The 15,144-nt window shown below is 41.0% G+C and overlaps 1 protein-coding gene across 7 annotated transcripts in view; it reads right to left on the reverse strand.

Annotated features, from left to right (window-relative positions):
* Positions 1-14,650, reverse strand: part of LOC137118868 (MAP7 domain-containing protein 1-like) — a 38,152-nt gene extending 23,502 nt beyond the window's left edge. For 3 of the 7 annotated variants that reach the window (XM_067495812.1, XM_067495866.1, XM_067495803.1), the window contains exon 1: positions 14,249-14,649. In XM_067495812.1, the coding sequence (XP_067351913.1) occupies positions 14,249-14,315 (67 nt within the window). In that variant the 5' untranslated portion in view covers positions 14,316-14,649. Of the gene's footprint in view, positions 1-6,437; positions 6,478-14,248 lie in introns of those variants that run through there. The other 4 variants (XM_067495858.1, XM_067495847.1, XM_067495821.1 and 1 more) reach the window with 3 other exon arrangements.
* Positions 14,651-15,144: the final 494 nt, after the last annotated feature.

A 15,144-nucleotide genomic window follows, 5' to 3' on the forward strand; every position in this document is an offset into this window, starting at 1 on the left:
TAGAATGGTTGTGGTTGTGTGTTTTCCTAGATTTCTAGAACTGCACTGTAGAGACGACTGATGACAGGAGTTGTGTTAAAGCAAGACTGCAGTATAAACCTTTGAAAGAGGTTTATACTGCAGTCAGTGGCTTTATATATAGTCCTGCTTGGCTTGGTATGATTGAAGGCATATGTTATCCACCTTAGACAGGTACTGCTCAGTGACCTTTTGACTCTTCTGTCCTTCTGTGCTACGGAGACTACAGCGCAAAATTAATATTATAGTGTTTATCCATCTATCCATTATCTAGTATGCTTACGGCTGCAGGAGGAGCAGGAACCAATCCCAGCGGTCATTAAGCAAATGGGAGGACACACCCTGGACAGGTACATTAGTGTTTTAGCATCTTGTAACTGTCATTTGTGAACACAGTTGATGCCACTGAGGGCCTTTTCCATGGTGATAAGTTATCATTTTAGTATTAATTTAAGTTAAGACTGTGAGAGGATGCAAAGATGTAGAGGCATGTAGTGGTGATTAATAGATTACATATATGATTACATATATGTATTTACATATATGATTACATCTATTACTAACCCCTACAGACATAATGCAAAAACTGCTTAAAGTGAGAGGCACAGGTGCACTAGTCTTTTAAGAACAATGGGGAGTTTGTTGTAGTTTGTTCCACTTAATAATACTTTCACTACGACTCTCTGAGTCACGATGTAGTCAGATCTAAACAGACAAATACGATTTGCACACAGTATGTTTATATTCAGCTGACTTGTTGTACAAGAAATCGCTGCATTATTTCCTTAGTCTACTGCAAAACACTGTCTATAAATAAACAATGGATTTTGCTTCTTACAACCCCAAGAACTCACCGAACCATAATGGTGTTTTTAAGTTTTCTTCAATATCAAAATGCGTAAGTAACAATGATTGAACAATAAGTATAATGGAAACAAGAACCAAACAACTTAGTACCATATTTTTAATGGTGCTAACTTGCCAAAATCCACAGTTTTATATTCTCAAATATACTGACAAACTAATACCGCAATGTAGGATTATACCTGATAATAGCTGATACAAACATCCTTAATTATTATTTTTGGAGGTGCCCTCAGAACAAGGATAAAAATTCATACAGCCTTGCAGAAACACATGTTACTTGCATTCTGTATTATTGCACATGATGGTCCATCCATGTGACAGGCTCCATTTAACACAGAAACACAAACTCAGCATGATGTTCACCCCCCTCCCTCAGTTCGTCTTGCCTCCACATCCGTCTAAGGTTTCTGTGTCACTGTGACAGACTCTGGGTTTATAAATAGCGTTAAGCACCATACTGAGAATGTCGGCCATAAAAGGGGCTGGCTTCTGTCGAGGCACCTTGGGGAACGGTGCACTGACCACAAACAGTTGAATGTGGTGGACCAGATTAACTGCAGGAAATTTTCCTTTGTTTCTGTGTGGTAAAATCCAAATCCATCTGGCACGAAATCTGTTTTAACCAATAACAAAATAAAACCGTGAATGATGTCCAAATGGGAGCTGCTAATCTGCCAAATACAGCCATGTTAAATTACAGTTACAGAAAAGCACGATAAATAAATGTTTGTGTTGTAAGTGTGGTATTTTCTGATTATTCGTCATGCACACAGGTAAACTGTGTGGAAGAAGTAGTACAGAGACATTCTGGAGAAAACTCAGGTATACCAAATGCTGCTGCTCGTACATTTTCTATGAAGAGAATGCAGGATGCTTCGAGATGCACTTTACCTTGTACACTTAAGCTGATAGCAGACAAAAAACTGCATTAGACCAAGAAAGCAATGGACACAACCACAGCTGTAGGAGACAGTGGCAGCAGTTGACTGTGTTTACTGTAGCTGAAGTGAGGTAACATGGGCATGAGTGTAAAAAGCAAAAAAAAAAAAAAAGAGAGGTGCTTGTTGATCTAGTGATTAAACACAGATACTGTGATTTCAAAACAAGTTCAAAATAACTGAGAGTTCCTCTTTGTATGTCTTTCCCTCATTTCCTATCATATCTCTTGTGTCAATCCGTAATCTCAAAAGTCAATAGTCAATGCCACAACAGCCTGAAAGAGCCAACATATATGTGCTTTGTGTCCGTCAAAGGCCACAATTCGATACTTATATAACACATGTTGAACTGTTACATGACCACCTCTGCATCATCCAGATCTTCTGTGTCACTCACAATTGCTACTGCATGATAATACTGCGACATAAATACACATAATGTAACTTCAGTACTACCAAAGTTGCCTACTTGAATCTAAGTCATCCTTTTTGATGAGCATGCATTTTTCTGCAGTGAGTCAACATGGAGTGTGACTTCATGCTAAGCAAACAGAAGGACGTTGGGGTTTAGGCAATTAGACTTGTTAACAACGAAAATAAACAGATGCTATGTTTACACTGATATTTATTATATAGAGTATATTAGCATTTTCTAGGGATTCTTGGAGGTTTTTTCTTTTTCTATTAGTTTATTGTGCATGTGTGTGGATGAATTATTTGCAAACCTGCTGTCTTGAATTGCTCCTTAAAGGATCGAATAAAGTGTTTGAAATTAGGGGAAAAATAATTACATGTTCCACAGTATCTTCTAGAAAGAACTAGCTCATACGGATATAAAAATATAGATTGCAGATTTTAGTTTGACAAGCAATTTTTAATAAGATTAGTGGGGTTAATTGTATGTACAGTAAATACTGAATGCTGCCATTTGTCTTTTTGGAAAGTAAAACAGATGTCCACCTGAAGGAAGTCACACACTCTATTGTGTGGGGATGCATGCATGAAAACCTCTGCATGCACATGTGTATGTGGGCATGTGTTTGTGTCTTTGTGATGAGTGGGACATGCTGGATCTGGGTCGGGCCAACCTCAGGAATCTCTGGTATTCACATTTTCCTTGCACATGTTAACAGAGCAAAATTGTGTTTTTGTGTGTGTGTGTGCGTGAGTCAAGGGAGGAACCTGGACAAAATCACCCAAAAAGGGAAGAGATTAAACACTGCATGTGTATTCAAAGCAACAAAATAATATCTCATTGTTTTTACTTCCACAAAATGCACGAGACCAAATGATTCAAGGAAATAACATCATTACAACCAAAAGGTTTTCACAAGGAGTGGAGGATCACATATTCCCCGTGATGGATGCCTCCACCACTTCTTGTTCTGTGGACAGAAAAAACAGAAGCACTATTGGGAAACAAGGGTCCACGCCCCAGGGAAAAACAGAGGAAGAACATTCCTGGGACCATGGTGCTGAGAGCGACAAAAGCCAAACCACCGACCTTAGCTGGGGAGTGTGTGTGAGGTTATCGCAAAATAATGTCACTATGTGCATTTTCGCATTTAACACAAATTTGCTGTTAGAAAAATTTATCTATTGTCCATTGTACTAAAAAGAAAGTTTTTCTTCGCGAGCTCGGTCTCACAACAAACAACAATAGAGCAGAGTAAACTAAAAGGTCACACAGTCCAAAATCAAGCATGCATGATATAAAGAAATTCCACAAACAAAATGTCAACAACACAAACTGCCTCTGAGAGCTTCAGGCCTGTAGAACAAATGCTGCACGAACCTTTAAACCCCTCCGATTTTCCCATTACACCACGAGAAGTCACCAGACAACAGCTGTGTTTATAATGACTTCCAGTTACAGCAACAAGCAACGAAAACATGAACAGCTAATAATCACTGCCCCCGAAATAAAAAAGCTGCATCTCTGTAATGATGAAAGAAGGGGAACCTTTATTTTAAAGCTAGGTTTCAATTACAGGCCACTTACTCTCAAAGCTAGTGTTTCAGCTGTTGCAATTAGGTTGTGTTTTGTCTTGCAGTGCTTGACATGGCACCACTCTTAGCTACAGTTAATGTTAGGTTTACAGTTCTTGCATGGCACATGAATGTGGTGATGAATGTGGCAAATATATCAGTGAAATATGCAATAACTTTTCAAAACAGTGGGACTTCAGTTTTATAATACTGTAATTAGCTAATGGCAATGATTTAGAAATGATGGCTACAAGTGCACAAGATTGGTTAGTTAGATGGACATAATGACTAGAGGTAACTTCAGCCAAGATAAACAAAAGCCATTTTCACATATGAACTATGGAAAATTAGGTCCTAATATTCTCCAGAGTTGTTGCTTTAGACACACATGGGAAAAATAAAATGCAAACTGTGCTTGAGTTCAACCAGAAGGTGGAGTCTGGTCAGAGCGTGCAGGAGGTTCAATATGACTCAAAATACACCGATCAGCCACAACATTAATACTAGTGGTCTCAATAATGTCATGGAGGACAAAGGTCAGCATCACCACTCTAAGCAGACTGCAGCCACACAGCCCTTATACACAGCAACATGTGATACACTGTGAACAGACATGGTAGCAGTACCAAATATCAATACTGAAGTAATAGTATGGGCCTAAACATTCTTTTATTCTTCTTCTTATTATTTTGAACATTACTGAAAATGTCAAAACGTGTAAAATAATTAATTAATAATAAAGGTCAAAGGGGATCAGGGGTTGTAAAGATGGAGCTGATTTAAACCACTTTGTGTGCTGACAGGGGGCTAACTCACAATGATGCATCAGCTTGTATTAGTATATTTTTGTATCTTTGTACACCATTAACACCATACACAAGCTTACCCGGATATTGTACTCGGGGGCTCGGAGGATAATGTCATGGTAATGTCTGGCCCATTGGACATTTGCATCCTCACACGCAGTAATGTCTGGAGACGTTCAGGGTTGCAGCACATGTTTGAAAGCAGCTATAATGTTAAAATCACTCCTTATAATTAAAAGACTACATATTCAATTTCTTGAACATATTAATTATATTTTAAGTTGGAAAATCTAGGGAGATGGAGGTCTGCTCTGGAAATCAGAGGAATGAACGTTAGCCTCAGCAAGACAGAATATATTTGTGTGAATAAGAGAAAGTGGAACAAGTGGAACGGTGAGGTTCCAGGGAGCAGAGGTAAAGAAGGTGCAGGACTTTAAGTACTTAGGGTCAACGGTTCAGAGCAACAAAGAGTGTGGAAAAGAGGTGAAGAGGTGAGTGCAAGCAGGTTGGAACGGGTGGAGAAAAGTGTCAGGTGTGTTGTGTGATAAAAGAGTATCAGCGAGAATGAAAGGAAAGGTGTTCAAGACGGTGGTGAGACCAGCGATGTTGTTCGGCTTAGAGACAGTGGCACTGAAGAAAAGACAGGAGGCAGAGCTGGAGGTAGCAGAGCTTGAGATGTTGAGGTTCTCTTTGGGAGTGACGAGGATGGACAGGATCAGGAATGAGGACATCAGAGGGACAGCTCATGTTAGATGTTTCAGAGATAAAGTCAGAGAGGCCAGATTGAGGTGGTTTGGACATGTTCAGAGGAGAAACTGTGAATATATTGGTAGAAGAATGCTGAGGTTGGAGCTGCCAGGCAGGAGGTCTAGAGGAAGAGCAAAGAGGAGATTTATGAATGTGGTGAGAGAGGACATGAAGTTAGTTGGTGTGAGAGAAGAGGAGGCAGAGGACAGGGTTAGATGGAGGCAGGGGATTCACTGTGGTGACCCCTGAAAGGGAACAGCCGAAAGGAGAAGAAGAAGAAGAAATTATATTCCAAATAGTGAAGACTTCTGTATAAAGCAATTAGCTACTGGTCAGCTACACCTATGTTAATGTGAGTAAAAATACTGATTGTAGTTGCAAGGATGTTTTATTGCTAATTAATCAAACTTTATATCTGTATGGTAAATTGTCTTGTTTCATATGACTAAACAGCTTTACACAGTTCACTCACATTACAAACAAACTTCAACACTATTATTTAACAACCAACTGTTACAAATCTGACTGTATCTACACTACAAGCTTGCTCTTAACAACTAGCTTGTTCTTCTACACAATTTCTGAATATATTTTTTCAATACAGAGACCCAAACATAAGCTAATTCAGACCAGCTCCATCTTACAGAAAACCCTGAGATTTATGTAAAACTGAAATGATGTCAATGCTATTTATAGCCTAACAACAGCCTAAACTATATTTAAAATGTTTCCAAATTCAAACGTCTCATCTTTTGGGTGATCAGGACACAAGATGCTGTTTTTGAAAACTTCAGTTTGAAGGAGCCTTTTCTCATCTCAACCCCTGCCAACCATGATTGAATGTGATTAAAATGTTTTCAAATTAAATAAAATCTTAGTTAAGTAAATGCCAAAAAAGATTCAGTCACTCATGAGAGAGATGGCAACAGGGTGTTATTCCTCTGCAAGGATCCCCAGATGCTTTTAAACACCAAGAAGTGGGTTACCCAGTGACCGAGACATAAAACAGAGCCAAGCATGAATCATAAACACTGCAAATAATGTATTATTCACAATTCCTTCTTCTACTCACCGCAGCTCCAGGATAATACTGACATAAGGTCAAAGGTGGCACAGCAGCAAATACTGAGAAAAACATTCTTGCAAGACAGAGGGAAAAAGGTCCGGCTTGATTTGTTGTGACCAAGGCTGTGGTCAGGAAGTTAAACTTCCTCAGCTGTGATGACATCATTCGGTCATTTCCATGACACAGTTGCGATCTGCAAGCAGGCGCATAATGTAATAAGCAAGAGTTACGCCAAATTGTCTTTCTCTTTAGGTGCACAAAGAAGCTGAGTGCCTTCAGCAAACCTGTACCATGACCATCTTTACTGTAACATTCAGTACAGAGAACTGCGGGGAACAAGCCTTAATGTTTGTTTGGACGTTTTCATCTGTTGAAACACAAAAGGTAAAAAGCCTCCCTGAATGTTTGTCCACTGCTGAGGAAAATGTTACATTTAGCTTTGTAGCTGATGTGACTATAAAACATTGGGACGAATATTCAAATAAAAACAAAAGTGCGTTTTTGTGATGGAAACTTACAATGGAAACATCTGAATCAAGTATGTGGACCACAGCTGCTGAACCACCACTCTCTTGTTTTGGACTCCTAAAGTGGGGCATACCTCTGTCCGGCTGACTAATGTTGACCTGACAGCAGAGATGGTGTGAAGTGTGATGATGGACTAAGTTTAATCTCAGCTGAGCTCTGGTTTCAGTTCTGCGGGGGCTGCTGTCACCTTCACCATGGTCACAGCAGGCCAACAAACAATGCTTGAAATGCTGGGTGTCAGAAATATCCATCTTATTCATTCTATTGTTCTTTTATTATATTATATATATTCTATACTATTAGAAGCAACTATTAGAGGTAAATAAATAACTACTGTAAAATGAGGAGCTGGGGTGAAACAAATATTCCCTGAAACAGGAAAATTACTTAGTAATTGCTGAAAAAATGTAAAAGGAAAAACTCACACATATCTTAGGCTAGAGGTGAAAAATACTACTTCAAGTAAATTTATTCTGAAGAACAAACTACAAGCTGGAGGGGGACACTGATCTATGGGATTGAGGCAGAGACATGTCAAATTTGGCAACGTGAAGCTGCGTAATGTGAAAAGGCTAAACTGACACTTTGCTGAAGAGTTTTTCGGGGATCATTTCAGGGAATGAAAGGGCACGGTTGGCTGCCAGCTGGGTGACCACAGCTCCGCGTGTGTAATATAAGAAGCAACAGAAGAAAGAAAACAAATCATCTGACACACCAGATGATGGAACTTGACTCCACCAAAGTAAGGTTTTCTCTGTGCAAAATGTTAGGGAACTGTCAGATAATATTCATCCATCCATTATCTTCTGCTTATCCTAGCTCGGGTCATGGTGGCAGCAGGTTTAGCAACGATTTGCAGACCTCCTTCTCCCCAGCAACATTTTTCAGCTCCTCTGGTAGGATTCTGAGGCTTTCCCAGGCAAGATGGGCTATACAATCCCTCCAATGTGTTCCAGGTCTAGTTTGGCGGGCCTGGAAGACCTCCAGCGGGAGGTGCCCAGGAGGGATTCTTATTAAATTTCCGAACCACCTCAACTGACTCCTTTCAACACAAATGAGCAGTGACTCTACTCTGAGCTCCATTCAGATGTCAGAACTCCATACCCTATCTCTAAGGCGGAGCCCAGCCCAACTTCGCAAGAAACTCATTTCAGCTACTTGCACTTGGGATGTTATTCTTTCAGTCATAACCCAAAGCTCATGACCATAGGTGAGGGTTGGAACATAAATTGATTGGTAAATTGAGAGTCCTGCCTTGCGGTTTAGTTCCCTGTTCAACACAACGGTTCGGTACGTCCACATTACTGTTGACGCTGCACCGATCCGCCTGTCAATCTCACAATCCATTTTGCCCTCACTTGTGATAAAGCACCCAAGATACCTAATGTACTTCACTTGAGGCAGTGACTCATTCCCAACCCCAAAGGGGCAATCCCACGTTTTCTGGGAGAGAACCATGGCCTCAGACTTCGAGGTGCTTACCCGCATCCCAGCCACTTGACACTTGATGCTGCAAACCATCCCAGCGCATGCTGAATGTCAGGGTCTGATGAAGCCAACAGAACCACATCATCTGCAAATAGCAGAGAAGAGATGCTGAGGTCCCCAAACAGGACACTCTCCTGCCCCCAGGATCGGTGACAAAGGGCAACCCAACGGAGACGTACACCCGCTGCGAACGTGTTTGACTTATTACAGCGAAAACGAACACAACTCGCACTCCAGTTGTACAATGACCGAATGGCTCGTAACATCGGCACTAGCCCCCCATACTACCTCCATACCCCCAACAAAACCCCACGAGGAACACGATCATAAGCCTTCTCCAAGTCCACAAAACAAATGTAGACTGGATGGGCAGACTCCCATGCCTCCTCCAGTAGTCTTGCAAGGGTAAAAAGTTGGTCCACTGTTCCATGGGCAGGGTGGAATCCACATTGCTCCGGTTGGAGCCTCATTTCCAGCACCCTGGCGTAGGCTTTTCCAGGGAGGCTGAGTAGTGTGATACCCACTAATACTAATTGGTACACACTCCCCGGTCCCCCTTTTTAAAAATGGGGACAACCAACCCTGTTTGCCACTCAGGCACACAGGCACTGTACCATCCTACATGTGACACTGAACAGGCATGTCAAGCAGGACAACCCGAAAATGTTAGATAAGATAATATTCATATGTTTTTTAATTAAAAGTATATGAAATTGTGCATCATGCAGCCTGTTAGAAGAAAACATTTGCCATCATCTGTGCTCTAATATTAGAGTCTGTGGGTCGTGTGACTGAGATGGTGGGTGGTGAGTGATATATGTGTGTGTGTGTGTGTGTGAGTTTAAGTGGCCATGAACATGAACAATGTAGCATCGGGGCTTTTACACACACGAGCACTCGTACACTTCAAAGCAGGAGGGGGGGGGGGCTCCATCTGGTCATTATTCCCCTGAGGTTACTGCAACAAATCAACAAAAAAATCCAGTTCATGTTGCAAGGCAGCATGGGTAAAGAGGGACGAGTACAGCACAGCAACCAGACAGATACAGACAATCTTTGCTATTATCGGGATTTGTTTTCTCTGTGTGCAGCAAAAACTACTATTCAACGCTGAAGGTGATTTCTGTTGCATTCAAATTAATCAATTACCTTTAACACGCAGCTGTGAAACATGTGCGAGCTGCCGAAGTTAGAAGAAGGGAAGAGGGAGTTAGCTGGAAAAGGCCCCGAGGACATAATCAATATTGTAGGCTCTTTCTAAGACAACATCAAAGTGAATCTTCAATATTTCAGCTGCAATCAAGAGCAGAGCAGGAACGAAAAGCCAAAGTCATGTCACCGTTGGCTACAAATAGGGCAGAAATTAAACCTCAATCTCAGTAACAACAGTAAAATATAAAAATTGTTGAGCACTGAAAGTATGTTTACTTTCATAAGCAATTAGTGGATTTAAATGGAACTTTCACTTATTTTATTTAGCTAAAGTTATGTAGCTGCTTGTTTGTATAATACTACTGAAGAATTCAATCCAAGTGTCCATCATTATTTCGTAAAATAAGTGCCAAAAACTTTCAATTAGGACAAAGAAAGGTTGATTGATTAAAGGATTAATCGGTTAATTCTTTCACCTCTACTTTCACGTGATTATAGTCACATTAGTAACTGATACATTAAGTTTTTTAAGGAATCAACATTGGAGGAAAAAGCTACAAATGAGTGTTTTCACATAGTGTTGAATCAGAAAATGTGAGCTTAAGCCTGATTTTAATGTCTCCTATTAATTCCCTTTTATTATTAGCTTTAAAATAGTTGCACATGTGTAGAGAAGTGGAGGTGTTTTACCACACTGACTCTAATCTATAACGTGATATGACAGATCCCTTTATGACTAAGCTCAGCCTCACACCGTTCCCTAACAGGATTATGCTGCAAACAGGATTATTAATATCAACTTCCTTTTCATGAATTATGCTGTTGTGAATGCAGGATGTGAAGGAAAAAAAATTATGACTAATCTGTGCATAAGCTCTCAGGAAGCTATATCCTTCTCCTTCCTCTTGCTCTGCAGCAGAATGAAGCATTTCCTCTTAGCTGGAGTCATCGCGGCTGCTGATTTACAGCATCTGGTCACAGGGATCGCTGACGTGGAGCACAGAGAGGAGAGAGCTGTGGTCTGTTCCGTGACCTCCTCCTCCTCCTTTCTTCTGCACAAGGATTCACTCAAAGCACACATCAACTCATCACGTTTCTCTGAGTCACTGTAGCCGACCCGTCTCTCCCAACGGCATCAAAAGGCATCTGAGCCCGAGGCCACAGACGGGACACGGTTGGCAGAGCTGTGAGGACCCGAGCCTCAATCAAGAGCAAGAGCTGAGGGAGATTTGGCTTTTTGGAGTTTTAAATTTCGCCTCAGATGCTACAAAACCCTATTAAAACATGAAAATTAAACTGTTTAAGGTGTAACAAATAAAGAGAAAACTCATCTCTGATAAGAAGATTTACTATTAATACATTTTTTTGCTAAGCTTCCATAAAGAACTGTACTCGCTAGATTCCGAAGCAAATATTGTACATTTTATTTATACAGTTACTAGCTAATTTAGAACTTTTTCCAGATTTTATTTGAGTCTACAGTGCCTTCAGAAAGTGTTCTGGTCTCTTCAACTTTATTTTTTGTGTTTTCCAGTTAATTATAAATGTATGATGTTTGCCAGTTTTGCTTATAAAACACTCAACACTCTGACAAAGTGAAAAGTGAAATACCTAATTTACAAATGTATTCAGCATTACAGAATTACTATAGCTGACAGCAAAATGAGGCTAAAGCTAACAGGCAATATCACTAGATACTGTGCATCACTGTAAGGTGGAAATCGATTGGTTTATGGACTACTGATCACAAAATAAACAAGTAAAGATGTCATTTCGGGAGCCTGGTAATTATGTAATTACATGTTTCATGTGAAAGACCAAGCAACTAAGCAAAATACAGATGCAATCATTTTCTGTTATTATTGGAGGACGACTGCTGATGGTCCAGGCAAATCAAAAGTTGGTGGAGGAAGGCGTCCGGGCCAAAATCTACATTTCCAGGCTGGCTGTAGTCTGGGCCGTGTGCCAAAAATATAACGTCAGCATGACTGGGAAGCTCGCAGAGCCGAAGGGAGTCCACATCTCATGATTACTTCTACAGAGGAGCTTTTAAGTCAAAGAGCCACTCCGACTGCAGGCCAAAGAGTCAGCAAAGGTTTGCACTGCAGGACGAGAGGTGAACGTTTTCATCTGGGAAGGAGCTGCAATGTGTACACTTTTGCCTCCTTAAGAGACAACTGCAACACACACAAAGTGAATTGTGTCGGCAAAGGAAATAGGTGCCACTCCTATTGTGAGCCACAAACAGAGAGTCTTTGAACGTGTCCTTTCTTGGAAAGGCTTGGTTTGGCTCCAGCACTCACCCAGTACATCAGAAGGGAAGCCGCTAGCTGTGTTACCTCAAAAAACAAATGGAAAGCCCTGATGTTTTCTGCCCCGACTGTAGCTCTGAAACACCAGCAGGCTCAAAAACAGGCTCTGATTAAGTAGCCAATGTCCCTGGTTGACTGGTTTCAGGGGGTACGACAGGAAGGATGAGGTCACAAGGGGTAAGTGTGTGTGTGTGTGTGTGTGTGTGTGTGTGTGTGTGTGTGTGTGTGTGTGTGTGTGTGTGTGTGTGTGTGTGTGTGTGTGTGTGTGTAGGGGTAGTGTTAGGGATTTGGATGGTCTACATGCATTAGGGCTAAACCAAAAGTCTGCCAACCTCAGACCTGAATAAACCACTTTGATATGGGATTATGACGGCCTCTCACAGCTCTGCCACCACACTGGGCTGTACAAACAGGTCCTCGTTAGCTCCTCTTTTCTTTCTATCCTTATTTGTGTTTTACAAGAATGAGACTCACCGCTCTCAGAAAGGAGTCAGAGACAAAGAATGTTTCTGTTTATCTAACTCCCCTGCCTTTTTCAGCGTCTAGCATTCCTGATAACGTCACATGTGGATCAACCCTGCTGCATGCTGCAGCTCCCAGCAGAAGGCCTGAAGCCCCCGCATGTCTTGTTGATAATCTTTGATCACTTATCAATGGGTGGATTTGCTTCACATTAAGCTGCACTTTTGGGAACAAAAGACACCTCCCAAGTTAGAAACCATGGCACCTGCTTTCTGATCAGGCTGCATCCAGTAAAATCCAAAGTGAAGGTGTATAGCACAAAGCCTCACATTTTACATCATAGCTTCTCAAATATGACTAACAGTAGTTTTTTCGCTTGTCTTAAACAGACAGGAAATGTAATATTTCTGCTTTTAGACACATTGTCCAGCCAAACAAAAAGTCATGTGGTGATGTTAGCCTGGGTACTAATGAATTTTTATTAACTGTTCCCTGATATAACCATAAGTCACAGCCCTACATATTCAGCTCATTATACTATTACAGTACTTCTTCGGTCTCTCTTTTAAGGTAATTGCGTGAAGTTTCTTGACAACAGGAACCATTTTATTTAAGGTCTTTCATTTTCCAGTTATGAGAGCTACAAGAATAAATCAACCATGTTCATTTATTAGTCAATAATAGATATCTGATGATGTATGTGTATCTATACTAACTGGTCACGATCGGAATTTAAACACATAAAGAATAGGATACAATGGCAAAGACTGTTAGCTGATGTGATATGTTTCTGTTAACGGGTAACTAGTCTCATCAATGTATCATTACAAATTTTTTTACAACAAAATACTGAGAGAGCAGAAATTTCCAGTGTCTGTCAGACTGTGCATTGTTGCTTTTCCCCTTCTTGTAACAGCCAGTGTACATACACATGCAGCTGGCGAACACCACAACAGGCTGCTGCAGATGTTTTACCCAGTTCTCTCCACATCCAGTGGAAATGGGGAAGTGGTCCCACTGAGCAGAAAGGCACCTTCTACCAGGTCAGGGGGGTAGGTTCCACGACAGTAGGAATTAATTTATTACAAATAGCTAAGCCCAGCCTGCATGGTTTAATCAACACCACAAATTTACATAATCTACTTGACCCTACATTTTAAAACATGCCCAAGTCAAACTACCTCCACAACATCTGACTATCTGTACAGGACAAGATGTCCGGGTTTTGTAGAGAGGAAGAAATTTGTAATTATTGCACTATTACAGTGTGGACAGTACAATGCTGTCAGATGCATAATTATACGGACTTAACTGAAGTCAAATGCTGCCTCAGCTTCAAAGAGGCAGGGCAGTGTCACAAACCATCGTTTGAAGATCCAGATGTTGAAGCCCTGCAGCAGCAGGTATTTGAGTTTCTGAAGTGCTCTTGAGCAAATAAACACATCACTATTAGTTTTATGCATTCTGCTCTCCAGTATCTGCCCTGTCTGCTTACATACTTGGGCCATTTCTCACCCAGTTACCACTGACGTGTTGGGCTTGGTGCAGCATGTCCAGGACCTGCTGCTGCTGCTGCTGCTGCTGCTGCTGCTCAGGACCCGCCTGGCAAAGATGCAGCCAGCTGTTTGGCGTGGAGCAATTAAAGCTGGTTGCTAGGAGGGAAAAACATCCTGCTCTCTCGGATTTGAGGGGAAGAAGAATGAAAGAATGCATTCAAGTGGCAGATGAGGCTAATATTTTGGATTTCGGTGGCCAGGAACACACAAATGACTCATCATGAATAATCAGAATACGACACCCCCATACTGCACAATTCTACCGTAAGGTTATTCATTACTATTTTTATTTCCACTGACTGTAAGATAACCCACTCACATTTGTCTGTTAGCGTCAGCTTCTCCTCGAAATTGTGTCCAAGCTTCGTATAATCCATTGTTTCCATTCAGGCGGATCGCAGTCCCTTCCCAGTTGCTGTCATTCCTCAGAGTCACACACGTACAAGGAGATGGGACTCCCGGTACAGATCGCCCCAACACGCCCTTTGTAAATCCAACTGGACTAGAAGAAAAAGTGGGCAAAAGCGATGAGGGGGAAAAAAAAAAAACTGGGTCCGACTAAGAACAGCTGGGGATGTCAAAAAATACTTAATTAAACTGGAGTCAGTGTCTTGTTAACATTTAAGACTCAGTCCAACCCAGCAGTTCTCTTCACTGGAAAATCTACAGTAGGTATAAAAGAGCTCTGGAGTGAACCAGAGCAGCGAGTCAAGTTCAACACGGTGACACAACTTCCGGGAAGACGTTTCAACATAAAATAAACACCATCTCTGCTTCGGTATTTACACCCAGAAGTGTCCGCTATTTGTTTGTCTCTCTGTTTGATTGATTGTTTTCAGATTTCATTTATATAACTTAAGCTTTCTCCATGAGACCTGAGCAAACTCACCCTGCAAATGAAGACAGTGGGTTAGATAGAGGTGAAGGCACCTACCTCAAAGTAACTTTTTTCCTTACCACTGTAATCCAAATAGCCACTATTGACTTGCATAATAAAAATATATTTTTTTAAAAGATAAGATTGAACACACACCCTATGATACATAAAAACAGTATGTATTACAAATAAAAAAAAAACACAAGAATGTTGGCAGAGCTTGTGAAAGTATCTCAATGTGTTTTGTTGTCAGGTGTGTGTTTGCTTTTCTTTTAGAGAAAGAGATTTTTGTAGCAGATTTCTGCCTCGTCCTTTTGTTTACAAACTCAACAAACAGA

The sequence above is a fragment of the Channa argus genome, chromosome 1 (assembly GCF_033026475.1).
Source record: "Channa argus isolate prfri chromosome 1, Channa argus male v1.0, whole genome shotgun sequence".
In the NCBI taxonomy this organism is placed as follows: domain Eukaryota; kingdom Metazoa; phylum Chordata; class Actinopteri; order Anabantiformes; family Channidae; genus Channa; species Channa argus.